General features: G+C 35.8%; 1 protein-coding gene across 2 annotated transcripts; it reads right to left on the reverse strand.

Moving 5' to 3' along the window:
* On the reverse strand, window positions 1–25,961 carry LOC135083487 (uncharacterized). Of its 2 annotated transcripts, XM_063978226.1 has the most exons (5): window positions 25,834–25,961; window positions 7,950–8,059; window positions 5,967–6,038; window positions 4,713–4,878; window positions 1–3,976 (listed from the first exon to the last, which is right to left on the reverse strand). In XM_063978226.1, exons 2-5 carry the CDS (start codon window positions 7,979–7,981, stop codon window positions 2,948–2,950), a joined length of 1,299 nt encoding a protein of 432 aa, XP_063834296.1. In that variant the 5' UTR covers window positions 7,982–8,059; window positions 25,834–25,961; the 3' UTR covers window positions 1–2,947. The 2 variants fall into 2 exon arrangements, with proteins under 2 accessions (XP_063834296.1, XP_063834298.1); XM_063978228.1 differs by lacking the exons at window positions 7,950–8,059; window positions 25,834–25,961 and adding an exon at window positions 6,149–6,418.

Here is a 25,961-nt window from a genome sequence, read left to right on the forward strand (position 1 = left end):
CGACGTTTCCAATATTTTTGGCGCTATAATAGTATTTGAATCTACAATTAACCACCAATGTGGTTATTTATACGTTCGTGCCAGTTTTCTTACACCCTGTAATTACTTTTATTTTGTAATGAGATTCAGTATTGTAAGATATAAGATCTGGATTACTTGTAGTTATCGTTAATTTAAAGCTAGGCCGGAATGACCCTTTGGTTGTAGTCTAAGCAGAGGTTATTTCAGTATTCTAGATTTCACACAGATTTAGTTAACTATAAAGTAGTTTTCACTTAATGTGCCGTAATATTTTAATGAGACCCTTCTAGTCGTTAACCTGTATATCGTTGTCTTTTCTATAAAAATGCCTTTTAAATTAACAAAAATAGTATTTAGGCTTCTACTCTAGTTATTAACATACTGCTAGTAAGCTAGTGAAAACAAAATTAGAAGAATAAATTAATAATTATAACAAAACGGTATGTAAGGGACTGGTTGACAAAAATCTAAATATACCTAATATTTTAGATCTCTGAATTATTTATTTACTTACTTATTATTCTATTTTTCTTGATTTACACGAGTTCGTTCGTCAGTATACCTATTAGAGCAAAAAATCATAATTGTTTTCAGCGTAACATTTTCACAAACATTGTTGTGTACCCACGTATTTTTTAAGAGTGCTTAACTATTATTATTTACCGGCAAGAATTTCCGGGGTTTTTGAACCCAGAAATGGACTGAATTTGATTCTGCCAAAATCGATCCCTTTCACACCGTAAACATTTAACTATGGTGTAATAACGAAGTACTTTGTACTGAGTATTCATAGAGAAAATGCCTATTGTTTTATTCCTATGGTTTCAGGAGATATAAATTCTCATAGGCTGTTTAGTAAATTCATAGATAACACTTCTTGATTGTTAGAAACATACCTATTTGTCAAAATTATATTAGCAATTTTGTTTCAGATAAAATTAGGAAATTTTATTCTGTTGTTTTACCTTACAAGTTATCTGTGATTTATCAAACAGTCAAAATTAAGTAAATTTTTATAACATCTCGTAAATAAAATGCCAATTCCTATAAAATATTTATAATATTGCATTTAAAACGGATGGATTGCGTAGCATAATTCTAAATCATTGTAAAGTGTAAAAAGTGTGGTTTCTCCTTGTATTTTAAATATATTAGAATTAATGTAGGATTAGCGACAGATTTTCCGAGGTTTTTAAAATCTACATGGCCTGAACTAAAAAAATACCACTACATAACGTATTTCGGATTTATTAATATACAAAGTTCTATAGAGTTTTGCTGTGTTTATTTTAAATGAAGGTATACTATAATATTATTAATAATTGACAGCTTTTGGTGTGTTATATTTATTAAAGTAAATAGAAAAAAAAACATAAACTGAGTCTTATTAAAACTTTGGTGCCATATAGAAAAGAATATGCCGTGGAAACTGATGTATAAATGATGGAATTTGCCGGTTATAATGTAATTACATCTATATTAGATTAATAATTTATAGTTTTAGTCGATAAATAATATTGTGATCACCTACCCTCTTGTAACTAAAATATTATTAAAATAAAAATATTTAGTCGTTTAAATTATTACGTTGTTTCAATTTTATTTTAAAAGTGATTAAATATCTATTAAAGTTAGGAATTTTAAGTTTTGTTTTAAGCACTGCTGATTAAATAGTTTTTTTAGTATACACTCTTTGTCAATATTAGCTTTTAGCTCTAGATTTATTTTCCTAATTAATTCTAGAGAAATAATGAATTACGGAAAGCACTATTATAAATTTCAGATTATCTAGTGAATAATATTTAGTCCAAAGAACAGTCTTATATTATACAGTTGGATTTTAAAGTTTTACCTATTGTGGACTAGGAAGTGTATAAAATAGTGATCCAGTAATAAACTGTGCGCTTTTTTAAATAAATTTGTCTTTTATTTTGATTGTGAATAAGGCAAGTTTTAATGATCAACATTTTTATTGTTTTTCCTACTAATTCTAAACTTAGATTGAAGTATGACAAAATAATTCATTCATTTTGATTGCGTATTAAGAATAAATCATGCAAAATAATAAGTTTTTCAAATTAAGTAATAACATTTTTAATTACAATACATTCATGATGTAATCAAAATATTTTGTTAACCAAATAATGAAAATGTTCGAATTGACAGATCTATTACGACTTAAGTAAGTTATTATTAAGTAAAAATTTGGCGAAAGTGAAGTTACCTATTACTAACAATTGATGTTTATTGACTAGAATATTTACAACAATATTGTGAAATTAATACTTTTTGTTACATTGCATCAAGATTATTGCTGCAACTTATTATTACAATTAACTTAATTACAATCACATTCATGTAGGTACGATATCTTGAGCAATAAATACTGATAATATAAGGGATAATAACATTTCAAATTAATATTTAAGTAAAGGTAGGTAATTAGAATACATCTCAACCACAAACATCTTAAGAGTTTTAGTTAATTAATAGAGATTGATCGTTATTTTACTTTGTTCGTCTTTGTGTGCCTAAAAGAACATTTTAATAACATGCAAATCAATAGTTCATGTAACACACCTAATAAAAAACTTGTTTTAGACTCTACTTATTACCAATAAGGCTCTGACAATATTTTATTCATTTAGTTAAACATACACAAGAATGATTGGTATTCAAGCCAAAACATTCAATTTTAGTGTAACGTGGGTGTTTGTATTATAGATAATCATAAGAACCCTCAGGCAATCAATGCCAATCTTGTTTTTCCAATTACAGGAACTGAACACACATTTTCACATTATGTCATTCACACGAGATCAATATTATAAATTATAGTTTACGTATAGTATCGGAATTATTAAGTAGAAGAAAGACTTAAACTAACTTAAAGGTGGATATTTTTGGCCAATGAATTAAGTAACTCCTATAGTTTTTCTTCAGAGCTCTTTCTAATCACTAAAGGCTTCAACCTGCCTCTTAATTTTACGAGTCTCTTACTAACTTTGCCACTAGAAGCCGGGTTCCTCAAGTCGGGCATGGACTTGCTCTCATGAACGGGGATATTTTCTGTAGACTTCGCCACAGTTCCGTAATACCTCGGCATACTGAAGTCATTTTCTTGGAACATCATTTCTGTTTTCTTCTTAATACTTTGTAAACTTGTATCACCTTTGTATTCTGGGATCGCTGGACTGTCCGCAAAGAATCTTGGTAGATTCGTACTCTTAATTATAGGGGTATCTGGAAGACTGCTCAGTCTTACTTCAGCATCACCCGCTGCCGTTACTCCTACCATTGATTTGGATTTTATCAACGGAGGTTTCTCTGGTGCTAAATGCTGTGGAATGTTCAGGAAAGATGCACTTCTATGAGGCACTCTGGCTAGTACTTTGTTGATTTTGGTAGGATCTATACTCTTAAGACTTTCGACTCTATTTAACATTGGCTTAGACAATCTGCTGCCACTATCCACCCTTTCAAGAGTCTTTGCGCTGTTGCTTCTTAAAATACCTTTAACACTTTCCACTCGAGGTAAACTTAACGTTGAAGGTAAAGCGACAACCGAAATTGGATCGTATTTGTAAATAGGGTTTTGCGTTGTTATTTTCGTTTCGTCTTTCATTGTAACGGTACTAGGTTTAACTACATCTTGTTTCCTAACAGCAACAACGTTCATAGTCAATCCTTCTTCAGTGTCTTGGCTCTTTCTGTCACTTTCTTCTTCTTCGTCAATTTTGAACATGTCATAGTTTGTCATGAGCTCATCTTTGAACATGATTTCGAAGTCTGTTACCGGCGAATTCACCTCGTCTTCAAAGTACACTTTGGTCCTGTTTGGTTTGTCTGATAAATAGTCAGGTTCTGATTTAGTTTCTATGTCATCCAACGAATCATTGCTGCCTTTGGACTTCAACTCGTGTTCATCTCTAAATATTAATGATTTAGAGAATACCTGTAACAAAACAAAAGGTATTTAATTGAATAATAATATTTATTTGGACATTAAAATTTTATATGACATCTAAGCAAAGCAACAATTTTATACAAACCAGAATAATACAACAAACTGAAAAAGTATTGAACATGTTTCATTTACTTTGCACCTACTTCTGCAAACAAAGATTTTCTTTTCCTATACCGATATAAATTTTCTAAATACTTTTAATTGTTTCAAAATCATTGAACTTAGGAATTTGCCAATTTGCCCAAATTATGTTATCAGCGTCATTTGCGAAAAATACGGGTTCTAATAATGTAGATAGGAAGTACCGCAGACAGGAAGTTAACTAATTACTCGTAGTTATCTATCAACAACAAGTATTCCTTATGTGGGTAAATTACAAACAACACACCACACTTTTGTTGAAGACGGTGTTTAACTTTCTCAATCACTAATGTGAAAAGTCTTGTAACATGTCAGACATGCTCCAATGGCTCTTTATGAGCCATCCGTTCTCTATTTCTCTGTCTGTCTGCAACCTTTCAAGCTTAAACTACTTCACCAATTTATCTGAAAAGGGATGTAGATAATACTCCTTAAAAAGCATGAGTAGATTTATCTCAGTTATTGAAAGGATAAATACGCGCGTGTAATAGAAGTTTTTGAAAGGATATTATGCACGAAAAAACTAGTAAGTACCTAATAAGACGGTTCTGGCAGTTCAAATGAACAATAACACAAGCCCTACCTCATAAAGTTTGTCAGCGTGTAGCGGCAGCTCGTTGATCTCCCTCCCGGTGATGGCTTCAGGAGGCAGGTGGTTGTTGTTCATAGGCTGCGCCGTCACCACGCTGTCTAAGGACGCGCCCATGTTGGCATAGCCGTTTGTGTACGCTGGAGGCACGTCTTCTAGTCTGGAAGAGGTAAAAACGTTTTATTAGCAAACATTTTTTTTAATAGAATAGAATTTGTAAAGGAAAGGAAAAAATCATGTAAATACTTTGTATTTTTTTATGACTTGAGTAGTGCATTTAGACAGTAAGAAAAGCTTTTTAATTTGTTGAAAGAAAGAAAATTTTTATTAATTGTTTATTTAAAGCATTTATTTAAAGCATTACAACTATTGCCATTGTTGGCCATATAATGTTTACGTTAGCTCCTAAAGTTAAATATAAGAGTTAATAAACCTCCAACCATTAGCTATCTCTATTATTTTACTAACACATGAAAAAATCTGGTCCACGAACGAATCCCTGAATATATTAATCGTGTAATTAAATGATGCAAAGACACATTTATTACTACTTTATCTTAGCAATCCTAAACTGACAGTTTATTATCAGACAGTATAATCTAATCTAAACGAAGTAAACACTCGTGTAAACACCTTATTATTAAAAGATGAAGGCTGAAAACTAAAATAATCTCGAAACAAAGATATTGCCATTGTGATACTCCGATAATAGAACTGCATCGTGATCTGTGGATTATTTCAATGGGTCCAAGTGCAAATACAGAGTGTTAGATGTTTTTCTGCTACAGCCCTGTTTTCTAAATAACATTTTAAAATATTGAACTTGACGACGGCGACGGTGTTCTTGGTTCTTTTTAACACAATCATCATAATAAAAGCGCTTTCAATAACCCAATTGGCTGAAAAAAAACAAATTAAGCCCTTGCCAATGGCCTCTTGGGTAAATTACGTTGAAAATAGAAAATGAGTTTTTTTGCAGAATTGCTAAAATCAAGTGGCAGTGGGCGGGGCACATAGCTCGTAGATACGATGGCCGTTGGGACAGGAAAGTTCTCGAGTGGCGACCACGGGCTGGAAGACGTAGCGTGGGCAGGTCCTACTAGGTGGACCGACGATCTGGTAAAGGTCGCGGGAAGAGCCTGGATGCGGGCAGCGCAGGACCGTTCATTGTGGAAAACCTTGGGGGAGGCCTTTGTCCAGCAGTGGACGTCATTTGGCTGAGACGAGAAAATGAGTAAGTGTACTTACTTGTAAGTTGCTATCTTCTTATCGAAGCAAAACCTTTCTTCACAGCAATTCCAGTACATAGTTTCCAGGCAGCTGGAAATTAAATACAAAACACATAAATAACATTTTACTTAAATTTTGTGAAAAAAAAAAACCAAATCGTCTAAGAAATAAGTGATAATTTCTGTATCACTGACACTTACATTTAAGTACGCACATTAAAACTTGTAATCAAATTTTACAAAATATGTAATTAGTTTTTACAATGTAATCACTTTTGCAATTTTCGCCACCTTCACCCGTAAGGATCGTGCTCGCTATGACGGCATCACAAATTTCCCGCTTCTGTTTGCGTTGTCACTATCTTGACGTCCCGTCATAGTTATCGTGATCGAGGCGGGAAAATAACTATTGCCAAGTGGACAGCATGATTACAGTTTTAAGAAAAAAAGATTTTGATAATAACATATCATCTTTGGAATACAGTGTGAATCACGTTAAAGTGTACATATGAAAATAGATTAAACTAGACCTATTTTTATTGACAAAAAAGAGGTCAATATTTTTTTGAGATTTTTAAAAAATTTTTTAGAGAATTTTTTTTCTTCCGATTACTCATTGTAAAGAAAACGTAATAACTTTTAAACTAAGAGGTATATTCTAATAAAATAAAACAGTAATAATGCTAAATAACAGGCAATACCAAAAAAATACATAAAATACTCAGAAAATGGCAACACATAATAAAAAAAGATAATTTTTGAAAAAAATCTGCTTTTAAATTCGTGTTTTTTTGGTTATTTGATAAATTTCTCCAAAAAATGCCCCCATAACAGTTTTTATCGTATTACCTTTGTAAAACCAAAAATCGCATCTCTCTATCCCTATCACAACATTTGCTATGATCGTTTGAACTAAACCTCTCCGGGTGCGCCATTCAACGCTTCGTTAACATCGAAACTGAAAGTGGCTCTAGATTTGTAATTTTGATAAAGACAAGTTAGATTTCAAATAAAAACAAAATATTTCGAATTAAAATAAGCATTGTGGTTAAAATTAAAATTGTCTCTGCCTGTAGCGGAGAATAATGTGGTGACAGGCCTTTGTTCAAACGATCATTGCAAACGTCGTGATAGGGATAGAGACATGCGATTTTTGGTTTTACAATGATAATACGATAAAGAATAACACAAAGTAATAAAAACCACCTATTATGGGGGCATTATTTGGAGAAATTTATCAAATAACCAAAAAAACACGAATTAAAATGCAGATTTTTCACAAAATGTATCATTTTTTATTATGAGTTGCCATTTTCTGAGTATTTTATGTATTTTTTTAGTATTGCCTGTTATTTAGCATTATTACTGTTTTTATTTTATCAGGATATACCTCTTATTTTAAAAGTTTTTACGTTTTCTTTACAATAAGTAATCGGAAGAAAAAAAAATCTATAAAAAAATAAACTTAAAATTTTTTTGACCTCTGTCGATAAAAATAGGTCTAGTTTCATCTATTTTCATATGTGCACTTTATCGTGACTTACACTGTATATTGTTACATCATAAAGTAGGAATGCAGATCAGATCTGTGAATTTTTGTTTCAATCTAGATTAAGATTCTTATTCAAAGTGAATTTGAAGTGTTGAGGACTTTATAGAAGATAAATAAAAAACGTCTATCAGTAATCAATATTAAATTTTCAGATTGCTAATATCTGACGTAGCAATGAGGGGACGACTTGTATGGCAATGAGCAATAATTGAAAGAACAAACACTAACTTCTAAAGGCTGGTTTACACGTATTAAGTAGTTAAGTAGGTACATGCACATACAATTTAATCACTTAGAATTAAGTTAATATTTAGTTAAATACTTAGGTACTACGTGTAAATCAGCCTTAACAGTCTTACGCTTTACCCATTTTTTTGACAACAGATTGATCACTGATTCTAAAAGAATGAAAATTATTGTTGAATAAAATGGAAATCACAATGTACTTACTACTGGCACGATTTGCACAATGTCAGCAACATTTTGATGTTGTCTATTGATCACATCTCGTCCAAAAATCCAAATGTTTGGTTGTGTCACGTCTCTGGGGATGGCAGCATCTGTAATGAAGAAAATGGATGGTTAAAAACTGAATATGTTATGAAATTAACCTGAAGACTCGATATAAACGTGATTAGTTCAATTTCTAACACTTTTGTCAGATGTTTATTCTATTCAATTAAACATAGACTACCATTTCGAATCGAGCTCCTTGTAAATGCTCTGAGCGCACTTTGAATCTATTAATATTCGCGATCGTAGTTTGTTTTGCCGAATATAATTTTTTTTTTGGTTTTATCCCTGATTTATTAGACTCAAAATAAAATAAAGTTATATCATAATATAATATTGTTCCGTAAGTCATACTTTAAGAAGAACATTCACACTAAGCCAAGCCTTGAACTTGATTTAAATTGGAGTAATTTAATGAGTACTATTATTGTAGCAACGAATGTGATTTCTAACTTGGTACCATTGACATAATACCCTTATTCTTGACATTTTAACCATTATCTCCGTGTGACCTCTCTATCTTGCCCAGCCTTTGCACATGGACCAAACAGAACAGACTCTTCACTTGATCAAAATGTACGTACCTACCTATGTAATATGTATGTATGTATGTAATTGAAATGGCCATAGAAGTCGTCGATTCTTTCAAGCATTTATTTTTGTAAAATCATAAAATTATAGACTCGGGTGGACCAAGGGGTCATAAGGGTTAAATAGAGGCCTAGCTTTAGGGCAGATTTTTCGATCGTTGGATAACTTTTAACTGTAGAATAAGTTTGGCACATTGACAGTTTCAGTATGGGAAATATGTCAAAATGACAAGGTTAATCTTCAGCTTGACGATTGAAAAATCATCCCCTAACCGAATAAGTTATAGGTATGTAACAAAATGACAATTAATTTTCATTGCGCATTTATTGGCACCGTTTACTCACAATGGTGTTGGCAACATCGAATAAAAATGTTTATTTTTTACTCTAGCAACTAAGAATTTCTTGCTTCCTTGCTTGTGTGTCTGCAACAAACGTGTAATGTGCTATTAGGTACTTGAAAGTCGTCAATAAAATTGTGAAATTCATCAGCGCCTATAATTTTAGAATAAAGAAGCCCTGCTCTTTACAAATGGTTTATTAAATGCCATAAAAACAAGAAATCATGTTGTATTTTTCTTCAAAGGACATCATCCATTTTGGTCCAAAATCAAAAGTGCCGGCCAAAAAATAAAAGTGCTGTATTCTGATAGAATACGTCCGCCTTAGCATTTATTACTATGGCACCAAAGCTGTAGCACCACTGTGCATCGTAGTATTTGAGCTCTAAAAATATATGAAACGACTGACTTTGATCTCAAATACTACGATGCACAGTGGTGCTACAGCTTTGGTGTCATAGTAACAAATACTAAGGCGGACGTATTCTGTCAGAATACAGCACTTTTTTTTTTAATTGGCCGACATTTTTGATTTTGAACAAAAAATGTATGAATCGTCGATGAATTTTAGATATCAAATACTCGACGCACAGTGGTGCTACAGCTTTGGTGCCATAGTAACAAATGCTAAGGCGGACGTATTCTGTCAGAAGACAGCACTTTTTGTTATTGGCCGACACTTTTGATTTTGAACAAAAAATGTATGAATCGTCGATGAATTTTAGATCTCAAATACTCGACGCATAGTGGTGCTACAGCTTTGGTGCCATAGTAACAAATGCTAAGGCGGACGTATTCTGTCAGAACACAGCACTTTTTTTTTTATTGGCCGATACTTTTGATTTTGAACAAAAAATGTATGAATAATCGATGACTTTTAGATCTCAAATACTCGACGCACAGTGGAGCTACGGCTTTGGTGCCATAGTAACAAATGCTAAGGCAGACGTATTCTGTCAGAATACAGCACTTTTTTTTGTTGGCCGGCACTTTTGATTTTGGACCAAAAATATATGAAACGTGGATGATGTCCTTTGCAAAGTTTTAACTAAACTAGGGCATCAAAACCAATTTTTTATGAGTCGTGTTTATTTAAAAAGTGACTTGTTGGTTCTGTGTGTGCTATAAAGATTTAAGGCCTCGTTCGAGAGTAAGGCTGTGCTGAGTCCTCATTACCATACAATGGCTTTAAAGTGTTACAGTTTAGCTCAACACCTAAACTGGGGCGAATCGGCATGCTCTCGAAAATCAAATGTCAAGGGTTATCTTGATTTATTGGAATTATGATTTTTTTAATATCTTTAAGTACTATTGGCCCCGTATAAAAATTAGTACGCTAAACGATAGGTATTGAACCTGGAACCTGTTTGTTTTCTTATGATGACATTTATATTGTACAGCGCCCCTAGCGGTTACTTTCAAGAAATACAATCTTCATGGATTTTTTTTACATACTCGCTAGCGAGCACATCTAACGTAAACTCATGGTAAGCACACATGCTATCGGTAAAACGATATTCGCATGTTTTTCTGTGCTTAAATAAATATTTATTCGGCAGATTGTTTATTGATACAGATAATTTGATAGATACAAAATCAAGTCTAATAAACATTTAGAGCATCCTGTACATAAACACACGTAGTATTTGTAGACTTGTAAATAGGAGCAGGGACTTTCAAATGCAAACAGTAGAGTACGTCAACAATCAACATTGTGTATTGATTGACTCATTACTAGACGCCATTCTGCTAATGAATAACGCGATGAAGGTAGTGCCTGGTGAAGGATTAAGTCTGTAAATATTCAGCACTAGCGGCCGCCCGCGACTTCGTACGCGTGGATCCTGTTTTACCCCCTTTTCCCGAATTTTCTTTGCTATAAACCTCACGGAGCCCGAGACCTTTCCAACGAATGCAAAACCGTGGAAATCGGTTCGTGCGTTCTGGAGTTATAGCGTCAGGGAGGAAAACCCGACTTATTTTTATATAGTAGATAAATGTTTTACATGTTCCAAATTAAAAACATTCTTTTTGTTTTTCTTCATTGCAATCCTAGACCAAGTAACATCCAAAAACCATACCGAATGAGCAATCTCGAAAAATCTGCAATCTTTTATTTTTCTCTGAAGTAGTAATAAGCTACCAGAGAGACATTGAAAGACGACAAAGACCTGGTGGCTCAAATATGTAGAATTAGAAGCCACAATCTACTGCTTGCTGGGCGACCACTGCTACTACCATCCGCAAGTTTCAGATACATTGATTTCCCTGTCGACGATTTCATTTGATGTTTACGATGTGAGTTAATATTGTTCCATCAATGGGAAACTGTTCCATCAAATTCAACTAAACTAATTTAACTAACCAATCGGACCAAGTCATTGTATTTAAATCTTAGTTGAGGAATCACTGGCTACTAATATACAGGTTGTAACCTAGTTTAGTTGTCATGGGACCCCGATTATCATGCCACTTTTTGTAACTTTTGCATAGTAACATTCATGCATAATGTAACTTTTGGTTCAAATAAATGTTTTTTTTTATATAATCAGGACTGACTGACAATATTTTGAAAGCAAGCACATTAAGTTTAAGTTTAAAATATCAATGGGTGTAGGAACATAATCAATGCCCTTAATCTGTCACTCCACATCATGATATGAGTAGGCGTTGCGGTTACCACTTCCTCCCATTGTTCCAAAGGATTACAAGATCTGACCTATTAGATTACTTGTAAATAAAAGTGGTACACGCATCAGAATGGCAGCTTATAAATAAAGTCACCAGTGTTGTGCTCGATTTTAAATTGTATGAACAATCGGCCAAATCGAATCGGCGTAGTGTGCGCACTCCCATACATGCCCATACTGATCAACTGCCCGACTAAACTATCGGCCGACGAAACATCAACGGTGTGCGCCTACTCTTAATTGTCGTCTACCTACATGATAGAAGAAAAAAAATATTTTAGCAATATAATACCCCATTTTTGGGGCATAAAAGTTCTCGAGTGGCGACCACGGGCTGGAAGACGTAGCGAGGGCAGGCCTCCTACTAGGTGGACTGACGATCTGGTAAGGGTCGCGGGATGAACCTGGATGTGGACAGGACCGTTCATTATGGAAAGCTTTGGGGGGGGCCTTTGTCCAGCTATGGACGTCATTTGGCTGAAACGAACGGACGAAAGAACCCCATATTCTACGAAACCACACTACTAAAATTTCTCTCTCCGCGCCCTGTCTGACCAAATCATCCATTTGCCGATGGCAAATTAGAAATGGTCGCTATTAGTCCAGTCAATGAATGCCTTAACGACGGTGTAGAGAGAAATCCGTGGAACACAATTTCTGACATCGGGACTTTATTTAGCCTAGTTAGGTGGTGAACATAGCAAAAGTCCCCGCCCTTAGCCCTTGAGCCGGCGGGGAGAGGGGGGTTTAAAGGTACCACTTTTCGGTTTTTCGCTTAATCCTCGGAAACTATGCGTCCTAGTGACATGACTACTATGAACCAAAAAAAGCTTATTCAATTTGCTACAGGTGAGACCGTCAAGTTTTTCTATATCTTGTATAGTTTCTGCGGCATCTGCTCTAGAAGGTCTGTAAAATTGGAAATTTTATTTTTGTCTTACATGTTCTTTTCAGGAGAAAATCGACTAAATCAACATTGAGCAAACACTATAGACATGCAGGAGCATGTTAAGCCTAGTTTTAGGGAGGGGACTGCACCGTGCGTATATTTAGACGAACCAATTAGAGTCACTTTTGACTCCTCATCATTCAAAAACTACTGTGCATTAACACTTCAAATTTGGCTCATGTGTTGAGACTTGTAAGATAAACATCAGCTTCAAATTTCTTAAATATACCTCAAACGGTTATTTAGGTATTGACGTTCAAAAATCGACATTTAGAACACTAACATCTATCTCTAACATGTAAAATGTTAAAATTTACTGGTTTTTTATTTGTTCCTTTGTATTTACATAACTACCTTTCTGGATGCCAAATTTGAACCTTCGATGTCATCTGGAAGTGGTTAGAATTTGGTATATAGGTTAAACATGTAGATTTTTGGACGCCAATACCTAAAGAACCGTTTGAGGGATATTTGTGAAATTTGAAACTGATGTATATCTTGCAAGTCTCAACACATGAGCCAAATTTGAAGTGTTAATGCACAGTAGTTTTAGTTAGTTTTGAATGATGAGGAGTCAAAAGTGACTCTAATTGGTTCGTCTAAATATACGCACGGTGCAGTCCCCTCCCTAAAACTAGGCTTAACATGCTCCTGCATGTCTATAGTGTTTGCTCAATGTTGATTTAGTCGATTTTCTCCTGAAAAGAACATGTAAGACAAAAATAAAATTTCCAATTTTACAGACCTTCTAGAGCAGATGCCGCAGAAACTATACAAGATATAGAAAAACTTGACGGTCTCACCTGTAGCAAATTGAATAAGCTTTTTTTGGTTCATAGTAGTCATGTCACTAGGACGCATAGTTTCCGAGGATTAAGCGAAAAACCTAAAAGTGGCACCTTTAAACCCCCCTCTCCCCGCCGGCTCAAGGGCTAAGGGTGGGGACTTTTACTATGTTCACCTCCTAACTAGTCTAAATAAAGTTCTGAAGTCAGAATTTGTGTTCTACAGTTTTCCATCTATAATGCTTTATTGACTGGACTATATGCAGAAAAAATTAAAAGCAGATGGTCTTACCACTAGACCACAGAGGCGGTGAAATATCTCATTTGGTACCTATATCAAAATATCCAAACAGATTAAAATAAAACTGCACCCAGGTATAAATAAATTAAATCATAAGTAAATAAAAGATTTTTTAGAATTAAGTGGGCTTATGTATTTACCCGATAACGTTAAAATGATTTATGAGGTTATTGTGTATGGCATTAAATTATTATCTGTCTGTTTTTGTAGTTAATTACTTAAATTGTAATTTCATAAATAAATCTTTACCTGATTTCTTTATTTGATTAAGAAATAATACTAAATAATGAGTTGAAAATACTTCTTAAATACTAAAGGTGCAATTTTTTTAAACCTTAGTTTCATTAACTGCTAAGTAAATAATATACATAGCTTTGACTAGGCTAATCATGAAATAATTAAGTTCCAACAAAAAATCATGATTGTGATCAACAACACTTCTATGTATTATGCACTTTTCAAAACTTTAGTTACATACTACCACACTCATTTAGCATTTATACCTCTTCAATTAATGTGATATATGTATAAGAGATGATTTCGCGGTTCAGGTATCGTGATAAAATAACAAATCGACAGCACATCTGACATTTTAAAGCAAATTAGCCTGTATTACAACGATATAAGACGCCACTATTTTATATAATGGTAAGCATAGATTTAAAGATTAGCACATATTTTCATGGATTAGCACGTCACTTGTTATTTATAAACGCGTCACTTCAAAATATCAATGAGGAAACTTCATTCATTTATCAAAATCGGAAATGATTCAAGCGTGAATAAGAAAATAATATTATTGTCTAGAAAGTTTCATTTATCTGCACTTTTAGATTATTGACAAATGAAATCTAAAATCGAAAATAATAATTATCTACTCAAAATATTAAAAATAAAAACAACAAGTTTTATAACATCATGTTCATACTAAATGATTTCTTAATAATAACAGTGTGAATTAATAGTATTTTTAAATGTAATCTATTATGATGTTAGACAAAATTAACAAGTTGTTCGTTGAATGTTATGATTCAATAATGTGCAATAATAGTAATAAATAAATACATTTACCTACTTCGTGGATTAGTGTTAGGTAAATTACCAATTAACCTTATTGGTAATTAGGGAAAACGAGTCATATTCATCAATTACTTCAAGGAAAACATTACTTACTACTTATTTTAATGTTCTAGGGAGATTAAGACATCATCATTGTCGTTAATGAAGGAACGTCAGTTTTTTCTGCCCTATATTATTTTTAACTTTTTCCAAATTTTTTGATCACTATAATAAATAATAAGTCATTATACTATTATAACTAATCATTATAACATTTCCCCCATGGAAATACGAACCTGCTACAGCTCATAAATTAACCATCAAATTGTGAAGTTCGGTAAATTATGGGTCAATCACTATCATCTGAGTCATTCATAACGTAATATCGACACATTATAATTCACATTACAACTAAATATACCAGTGTCAAACTAATGGCAATAAATAATATTAGAGTTAACTTGTAAATTATTTGACTTTACAACACACAACTAGTAATAAAAATATCTTACCAAAGCGCAATCAATGTCGCACACTGTTCTAAATTACTGCACCAATATTATATTTTCACAATGTAAAGGTTAGCACCTTAGTGTTACGCAGGGACTGAGTGATAAGTGATAATGCGGTGATAAGGCATATAAATATGTTATCACTGACAGCTCGCTGATTATCCGCGAACCTATGAGAGGATGATAAAATGTCTTAGCATTGTTAGAATACATAAATGTGTATAATCTTAGTACACATATTTTATATAAAATCGCGTCTATTAAACATTATTATAACATTAAAACTAGCCTTTTCCAGCGTTGACTTTGGTCTGCCATTAAAAGATTTAAACGCGCGAGTTATGCTCTATCCGAGAGCTTTCGCGGAAAAATATGTTTTATTTTCAATTACAATTAAACATTCAACTTATCTAACCTTATAGCTCTAAGCCGGGCTCGATGCTCAGGCGCAGGGCTGCTTATCTATATACAGGGTGTAAAAAAACCTATCACGAAGACTGAAACTACGCATTCTGTACACCCAACCAAGTAATATTACAAAATATTATTGGTGGGAAATATTTTTTATTTTTATGATTAAAAAAAATACAATATTCCGCAGCCCGCAATGTACAGCGCACCACGCAACGAAATGACCGTGCCTATGTGTGTGTGAGTGTATTGGAGCGTACGCGCTTTCCCGCCACTACCTACCGCGACCGCAGAAGTATTTTGTACACAAAATTACCAGATTATTCACTTCCTACATTTAAAAAACACATTCCTTTAGCATTTGTTTAGGATTAGAACTAAGTACTTACCGACTAATCCCCTTCGACGTCGTCTGGAATCGGCCGCTCCAACCGGACAAGTTGTGGCTCGAACTGAACGGCCTTCCACGTGCAAGCAAACGCGTGCCCGGTAAAGCGTGTTTTGATGTACGCGCTCCAGTATTCCTTCACGTACAGTCCGGTATTTAAGTTCCTCAAATACGACACAATACACGCCTAGACGAGGCGGACGGAGGCACAATCGGCTGATTGTCCAACAGACGTTGTACAACCAGAACAAAAATACGTGCATCAGTACGGTGGTGCGCTGTAGGATGTTCAGCCCGATACCTACAGCCCGCAGGGCTTCAGATGCGTTTCCACGTGCCCTCCCATAACAGTAAACCATGTTTACGTACTCACGAGCACTGTACGTATGGTTAGGCATCTTTCTAACACTCATTTACTAATACCACACTCACTATTACACGTTCACACACAAACTGTCCGCACGAGAAAACAATCAAAAGTCGCAAGCGCATTCGACGACCGAAGAAACCGAACTGGCCGCGCGAGCGCCGAGCAACGCGAGGCGCGCGCGAGCGACCTAGCAACAAAGGCGCTGCCCCGCGCGGCGAGACTGACCAATTACAGTCAAGCAATACGTCTACGCGTCTATCGAATGACGTCGAGCGCTACGCTTTGTTTTATTCTTCATTTTCAACTACTTTACGTAATTTTTAACATAACAAAACTTTAATTTCGTTAGTTTAGTACATGCAAGTCTATCAACGAATGAGAATGTAAAAGCGACGAGAAAAATACTTTGTTTAATCTTTGTTAACTAAAGATCCGTCCTAGCATACTTAATAATAATTAATGCTCTTAGCAAGCTTCCAAAATACCTACTCAAAGAATGAATTGTAGATACGCAATCGTTATTAATAAAACAATAAGAATATCAATACATTTTGATAGTTATTTCGTGTAATAAAGTTACGTTCATTTAAAATAATCCCAAACAAGACGATGAATTATTTTTTGTAAATTATGAAGAATGTAAGTAATTGGTATGAAAGAAGTGCTAAAAGATATGAAATTTTGTTTAGTTTCTAAAATCAATCGAGTTTATAAACAACATCTTATCTTTTATCTCCTATCGAAAGTTAAGGAACAAGAGTTTGTCGGTGATTTATTTCTAGGCGTTTAGATTGCAGTAATAAGTAAGTCAAGTTTTATTTTATTAATTACTATCGTAAAGATGTTAAATTTATTAAGGTAGAGAGCTAGAAATGTAAGCAATAATGAACCTGTGTGTAAAGAGCATTTGTCATCTGTTTACAGTACTTTTTAATGATACAAGTTTATCACACCTGCTTACTACCTGTGATTAACGATTAAAATTACGTTTATTTAGAATCGCGTGCATGACGATTATTTATTTCAAGTAAATTATTAAGAAAGGAAGTAATGAGTATGGAAGGAGTGAAAAAAGATACTTGTTTATTTAGTTTGTGGCGACTACGTCCTACTTACGCCTCATACCAATTAATTAAAATATACTTAATTGTAATACTCCTTGTACAAACTTAAGATGTAAATGCTTTGTTAGTCCTAGCGTGTTAATTTTAGAGCATGGTAATTTTAGTTTCTCACGCACCTGCAATTTTAGGATTTTATTGTCGGAATGTTTAACTCAAATCTTTTTAGTGTTTCGCCGATGTAACATGTGGTCCATTGTTGATATACGCAATTATTGCAGGTGTCTGTGTATCAAGCAACACCAACCTTTGTAATGTCTTTCTATTGTTTGTTGTTTACTTTGTATTATGTTTGTGCCAACCTTTGCCATGTGTTTCATGCTAATTGTTTTGTTTGTATCTTCGTGTTATTTTTACTTTGTTTTACGATTGTTACCTGAAAAGGCCGCCGACCGTCGAGAGAAAAACCAATGTTTAGTTTAGTTAGTCAGTACGCAACCTCGGTACCGGTCGGACGCCTTGAAGGCCCATCCTCGCGCTTACACAATACAGTTACCGTCTTACCAGTCTATATGAACTTTTATTTATAAAAACCTACGAACCCTGCTACCCGAGTATAGAGCGCCGACAGTGGTGACCCCGACGTGATCTTACGTGTTTTATTGTGCGCTTAGGGTTTTATCAGGGTTCAGGTTCGCGCCACGCAGTGATAATTTCGCGCAGTGATAATTTATAGACTTTCTGACAGTTTTTTTTTTGTGAGTGTAATCAGCGTGTCGTTAAAATGGTTAATAGTCCCGTCAAGAGGGATACGCCACTCGACACGTTCGCCGACATCGCCGACTTATTAGCTGAAAACGCCAGGCTACGGTGCACGAGGCCATCGCCCCCAGCAGCGGCGATCTCCACACACATAACTGACGAACGATTACGCCGGCTGGAGGAGAACATGGCGCTTCTCATGAAGAATTTGCAACAGGCGCAAGTAAGCAAGGTAGACACGAGAAGTAACAGGCCACGCGGTCGTTCAAACTCACGCTCGTGTACCTCTTCACGATCTAGAACTAGACTGACAGACTGGCTATGTTGGGACCATCATCGTTACGGTTCACGAGCGAAGAAGTGCATTGGACCTTGTTCCTACAACAAACCACAGCAGGGAAACGCCAGCGGGAGTCATTAACGGCGGGTGACGCAATTCCCCATACACCTACACGCCGCATCTTCGTTACCGACAAGGCCAATAATGTAACGTTCCTCATTGATACAGGGGCCGACCTTTGCGTATACCCTAAAGCACTAGTCCCTACGGCTTGCAAAGCTTTTGCCTATGGATTAGTCGCCGCCAATGGAACTTCAATAACCACGTATGGTACTATCGCACTGACCTTGAACCTCGGGCTTAGAAGAGACTTCCCATGGATTTTCGTGGTAGCGGATGTACAGAAACCCATTATAGGTGTAGATTTCCTCGCTCACTACAACCTGATGGTAGATGCGAAAAATAAGAGGTTGGTAGACGCGATCACTCATCTTACGGTCAATGGACATGTGGCTGAGTGTGAGCAACTCACTGTGAAAACTTTAAGTGGAACATCACCTTACCTCGATCTACTGTCCAAGTATGTTGCGATAACACGACCAGACGGAGCCATGCAGGAGGTAAAGCACGGAACGAAACACCACATACTGGTGACGCCAGGACCTCCCGTAGCACTCAAACCGCGAAGGCTCGCTCCCGATCGTCTTAGAGCTGCCAAGAAAGAGTTTGATTCGATGGTAAAACTTGGCATCGCTCGTCCATCGAAAAGCCCGTGGGCAGCGCCCTTAGTTATGGTAACCAAGACGACCACATCCTCCACGCCAGAATCCAGTTCATCACCGATTCCCGGAAGTGAAAAGGAGACTGAAGAAAAACATCGTCCATGCGGTGACTACCGAGCTTTGAATGCAAGAACAGTGCCCGATCAGTATCCAGTGCGTCACATTCAAGACTTCGCACAGTGTTTAAGTGGTAGTAAAGTGTTCTCAAAATTAGATCTAGTGCGTGCATTCAATCAAATCCCTATCGCTGAAGAAGACATTCCAAAGACTGCCATCACAACGCCGTTCGGTTTATTCGAGTTCAAGTTCATGACGTTCGGCTTGCGCAACGCAGCTCAAACGTTTCAGCGGTTTATGGACGAAGTGTTAAGTGAATTAGACTTTTGTTACTGCTACATAGACGATATTTTAATTGCATCCAGTGACGAAAATGAACATTTAAAACACTTAGAGACAGTATTTAATAGGTTAAGAAAATATGGTGTAGTGATTAATCCTAAGAAATGTGTATTTGGCCAATCAGAGATCGAATTCCTAGGTTATTTAGTGTCCGCCGACGGTACTCGTCCGCTCCCTGAAAAGGTTGAAGCAATACGGACGTACCCACTTCCGACCACAGCAAAGCAGCTACGACGGTTCCTAGGTATGCTAAACTTTTATAGAAGGTGCATACCTAACGCAGCCGCTAGCCAATCTAGTCTTAACGAGCTGCTGCATGGTAACATAAAAGGTAAAACTCCAATTGCGTGGACGGATCAGGCGAGGAAAGATTTCGATGTTTGTAAGGAGAGTCTAGCCCAGGCAGCTTTGTTAGCCCATCCTCGGGACGAAGCCGAGTTAGCCCTCTTTTGTGACGCATCGAACAATAGCATTGGGTCAGCTCTGCAACAAAAAGTAGGTAACGATTGGCACCCTATCGCATTCTTTTCTAAAAAACTTACTACTGCCGAACAAAAGTACTCAGCGTACGACCGCGAACTATTCGCTATCTATGCTGCAGTCAAACATTTTAGGCATTACGTTGAAGCACGACAGTTTGTAATTTTTACTGACCATAAGCCGATAACCTATGCATTTAGTAAAAAAGAGCAACAATGTTCACCCAGGCAGTTTAGATACCTGGATTTAATAGGTCAATTCTCAACAGACATACGTCATGTGAATGGCGAAGACAACGTGCCAGCCGACGCACTTTCGCGTATAGAGAGCGTTCGTAAAGGCCTTGATTGGGAATCTCTTGCGAAGTCACAGGAAAATGACACTCATCTTAAGTCGTTGTTAGATTCAAATAACTCGTCATTGCAATTACGACTTCTTAGTTTGCCTGATAGCGACACACCAGTCTATTGCGATGTATCAACTCAACGCGCCAGACCCTACCTTACAGAGCCTTTCAGAAAGGTAGCGTTTAACATACTTCATCAGAATTCACACCCCGGGGCACGTGCTACGACGAAACTCGTTTCACAACGATTCGTATGGCCCTCAATGAATTCTGACTGCAAAAAGTGGACGAGAGCGTGCTTGGGCTGCCAGCGTTCTAAAGTGTCACGACACGTTATCACTCTTCCTGGCACTTTCGCACCACCATCTTCTCGGTTTGACCACGTTCATTTGGACATTATCGTTATGCCTTACTCTGAGGGATATCGATACTGCCTCACGTGCGTCGACCGCTTTTCAAGATGGTCTGAGGCGATACCGATACCCAACCAAGAGGCAGAAACAGTAGCACGCGCGTTCTATTCAAATTGGATTGCACGTTTCGGCATTCCAAGCAGAATCACAACGGACCAAGGCAGGCAGTTTGAGTCGCACCTATTTAGAGATCTGAACGCTCTACTAGGTTCGAACCACCTACGCACCACTGCTTATCATCCGTCTTCAAATGGTATGGTAGAACGCTTTCATCGGCAACTTAAGAGCGCAATTAAATGTCATGCCGACGAGAGTTGGACGCGGGTATTACCAACAGTATTGTTAGGCATTAGGGCATCCTGGAAGGAGGATTTACAAGCTACATCTGCTGAACTTCTATACGGACAGAGCTTGCGCCTCCCAGGTGAGTTTTTATGTAAGAGTGTTACGCCCAACCCAGTGCCTAGCGATTACGTCAACCATCTACGACAGCAGTTTAATAAGTTACAGCCAATCGACGGCACGCGCCATGGCATTAAGAGTACTTTCTTTTTCAAAGATTTGCTGTCGTCCAGTCATGTATTTGTAAGGAATGACGCTGTTAAAGCTCCTCTGCAACAACCCTACGAAGGGCCATATAAGGTAATAAGCAGGACAAACAAAACGTTCGTACTCGATATACGTGGACGCGAAGTCACGGTATCGATCGAAAGACTGAAACCTGCCTATATTCTGAGAGATGCAGAACATCATCCAAACAACCATCCGGACAGCAGTATACCATTGGAGGTAACTTTAGAGAGTGGCCGAGGTCAATCTACCGGTTCCAATGTTAATTCAGGTTCTCCATCTGCAGCTTTACCGCCTATCTCTATTGAACCGGACTTCCCTCGCCGTTCTGGTAGACGCGTTCGTTTTCCAGACTACTACCAAGCAGGCTTGTGTTAGCGTAATTATATCTTTTTTTTTTTGTGTAATTTTGTTATTTCGTTATTTAGATCACTTGTAGTTTACTTATCGCGATTGTTATTTTTGTTCTCGTGTCGTGATCTAAATCACTGGTAGGGGGGTACTGTGGCGACTACGTCCTACTTACGCCTCATACCAATTAATTAAAATATACTTAATTGTAATACTCCTTGTACAAACTTAAGATGTAAATGCTTTGTTAGTCCTAGCGTGTTAATTTTAGAGCATGGTAATTTTAGTTTCTCACGCACCTGCAATTTTAGGATTTTATTGTCGGAATGTTTAACTCAAATCTTTTTAGTGTTTCGCCGATGTAACATGTGGTCCATTGTTGATATACGCAATTATTGCAGGTGTCTGTGTATCAAGCAACACCAACCTTTGTAATGTCTTTCTATTGTTTGTTGTTTACTTTGTATTATGTTTGTGCCAACCTTTGCCATGTGTTTCATGCTAATTGTTTTGTTTGTATCTTCGTGTTATTTTTACTTTGTTTTACGATTGTTACCTGAAAAGGCCGCCGACCGTCGAGAGAAAAACCAATGTTTAGTTTAGTTAGTCAGTACGCAACCTCGGTACCGGTCGGACGCCTTGAAGGCCCATCCTCGCGCTTACACAATACAGTTACCGTCTTACCAGTCTATATGAACTTTTATTTATAAAAACCTACGAACCCTGCTACCCGAGTATAGAGCGCCGACAAGTTGCTGAAATAATTTAAGTTTACAAAACACACAATCATAACTCCTAACTCGAAAGTGAATGCCTCAATCAACGATAGACGCAACATTGCTAGGGTGTTTATTCTAGGCGTTCAGAGTGGTGTGGTGTAAGCAATAATTTGAGTTTTACTTTATTAATTTCATTACTATCGTAAAGACTTCAGTTATTGAAGTAGAGAGTTATGAATGTAAAGAATGACGAGCCTGATTCAAAAGACCATTCATTATTCATCTGCTTACGGTACTTTTTAATGACACTGTGCTACTTACGCTTATCACACTTGCGTAGGTACTAGGACCTGTGATACTACATTGTGATAGAATGATGGTTATGCACTTATGCGTAAAAGTATGGTTTAGTTAAAAATGTTTAATAATAACCAAGGTTCTTTATTAGTTTTTATAACAAAAACTAAAGTGGTAAGGTGATAAGGTGTAAGTGACTAATTTAAGTAGGTACTCATTTCATTTTTACAAATTGGGTAGATTTGGATCATTTGGATTAAGCTCAGTCCAGGTCCAGTCGTAGTCGTTGAACTCACAGTAGAGTTGAATGACTCACGGGCGAGCGCGGGTTGCGGGGCGTGGGGGCAGCGCCTGAGCGTGTGTGCGCGCGCTGCTATACATTTCTTATTGTAAAGACAAAAGCCTAATTTTGACGAAAATACTCAAAATTTTAATAAGGTTTCTTAGAAAAAAAGTTTCTAAATAACGAATTGAAATTGATATTGTAAAAATCTTGAAAAAAATATTCTGACTTTGACCTTCAATATCTCCTAAACCACAAGTTTCCCAGGTATGGTCCCAAAGAAAAAAATGATCCTCATGATGTGGAGAATAAGTAGCCTACGGCTTCGGGATAGGTTTTTTTACACCCGTTATATAAAAGAAAGTCGTGTTAGTTACTCCACTTATAACTCAAGAACGGCTGAACCGATTTAGCTGAAAATTGTCAGGGAGGTAGTTTAGAGCCAGGAGAAGGACATAGGATACTTTTTATCCCGTTCGAAATTAAAAAAAAGTCTGCTTATTTATTGCCATTAAGGCGGAACAAGGTTCGCCGGGTCAGCTAGTTGCCAATAAATGCAAGCTCTGCTTATAGACGACATCATCCGATCTTTCGTACAACCTTGGTACATAGAGCTCGTATAACAGAACTTAGAGCATTTTTCCGAAACTATCTTACCGAACATGAAAACTCCGTTCACCTTTTTTGAAAGGTTTTTCGCTAGCTACTCTGGATTTCAAATAATCGTGATACCAGAACTTCATTTAAATTTCTTCAGTGATCTTTAGCAAGAAAATGGATGGTTATAAAAACACACACACTGTTAAGGAAGGGCATGCATTATGACACAACTGAAAGATAAAATAGTCTTTGATATTAAATGCGCATTAATAAAAATAATGACTCTAATAGTACCTAGATGTTATTATTTTCAAAGTCAAGAGACATTAAAATAATTGCAATCAAACGATGAGAAAAAAATCATTTCATGTCAAATAAATATACCATTTTTTTAATGTTATCTTTTTATAAATTCAATTTGGTGTAAATAATGTTGTTTGGATAATAAACTTACCCAGGGCTACCCCGTTTGAATAAATTACCTTCTTAATCTATTGGTTTCGCTACCCATCGGTTTAACATAAGTACATCAAAGTCTGGTTTTCTCCGTCGGCGGTGATTCAGATCGGTTTTCCCTGTTCTATTCATTTGAATGCCGGTAAACAAATTTTATTACACAATGTTATCATTGATATGATAGAAAATATTGTTATGTTACTCATATCTTGTAAAACTTTAGCCTAGGCGCAGACCATCGATTTTTTGTCGGCCGATACTTTAGTCGGGCAGTTGATCAGTATGGGCATGTATGGAAGTGCACACATTACACCGATTTGAATAAAAAAGCCGATTCTTCAAACAATTGAAAATCGGGCACAACTATCGGCCAACTAAAAATCGGTGGTCTGCGCCTAGTCTTAAAATAATTCAATATAAATAAATTAAATATCTTTGGACGACTATTCATTATAATGTGTTATTGAACGCGAAAAAGTTTGGAAGAAAGTATAGGTAGGAAAAGTAGGTACCTAAGTTACAATAAAAATATTTTTATTTTATGTAGTTTACTTTTTCAAAATTATTTATTTACCACGAAAATAAGTTTTTTGTGTACTTTTTTTTATTATTTAGAATTAATTATTTATTTAGAGCATTCTGAATGTTAGGGCACCCTTCTAAGACCACGAAAACATAAGATATTATACTGATACGATTATTACATGCTCTAATTCATCGACGATTCCAAAACAAACGGAAAAAATCCCCAAACCAATTATTTCCCCCGATAATACCTACCTGCGTAAAAACCAGTTTCTAATGAAATTGTTATTTTTGAGGATGAGGCAAAAAACCGCATAAAATCGTGAACGCTAAGAAGTGTGACTAATCTTTGATAGTCGATCAAAAAGTATTTCTTTATTTTATAAGCACAATTTGTTAATATTAAAAACACTATTAGTTAATAAAATGTTTTGATACTTTTCCCTGTGATGAAAAGAGTCCGCGGTCTGTACTAGGTTTTTATGTTGAAAAAGTACCACGCGTTTACTACTGGTAGTAAAAACTTCATTGTTACGAGTATATTTTGTCCCAACTTAAGGAAACTATTTATCGATTTAAAATCTACGATAGGTATTTCTTAGTGACAATGGGAAAACCTTATCAAACAATAAAAGGAAAATTTTACTTTTTTTACTCTATCGTCCTGATATTTCTATCATAATATTGTGATCATTATCATAAATGCGATAAAGTTTGTAAAGATGAATGGATGGATGAATGGATGAATGTTTGTTACTTGTAAAATTGAATTAATTTTGAGGAATTTAACAAAATTAAATTATAGTTTTTACGTAAATCAGTAATAGGCTATTTAATTTCCATTTTATCGAAATGAAAGCGTTATTGATAATAGCATGAGAAAGAAAACATTATCCCTCAACATTAACAACTTAACACATTGCATTGAGTTCAAATTAAATTAAATATGAATTACATATTAAAGCTATTAAATTAATTAGCAATTATACCGACAAAAGACTCATCCCAACACTGGAAAATAAATGAAAATCACAACAAAATTACGACAACTTTCTCTAAATTAACCGATCACAAATTCAAAACTAAAGGTAATGTACATACCAAAGATACAATCCGAAATTCGGCACTTCACAAACACTACACAGTAAAATCGTCAATGATATCTTTTTAACGCAATCAATCAACGGTCGAAACGCGTGCGAGTAATAAAGCGGGTGCGTTGCACCTGC

The sequence above is a fragment of the Ostrinia nubilalis genome, chromosome 23 (assembly GCF_963855985.1).
Source record: "Ostrinia nubilalis chromosome 23, ilOstNubi1.1, whole genome shotgun sequence".
In the NCBI taxonomy this organism is placed as follows: domain Eukaryota; kingdom Metazoa; phylum Arthropoda; class Insecta; order Lepidoptera; family Crambidae; genus Ostrinia; species Ostrinia nubilalis.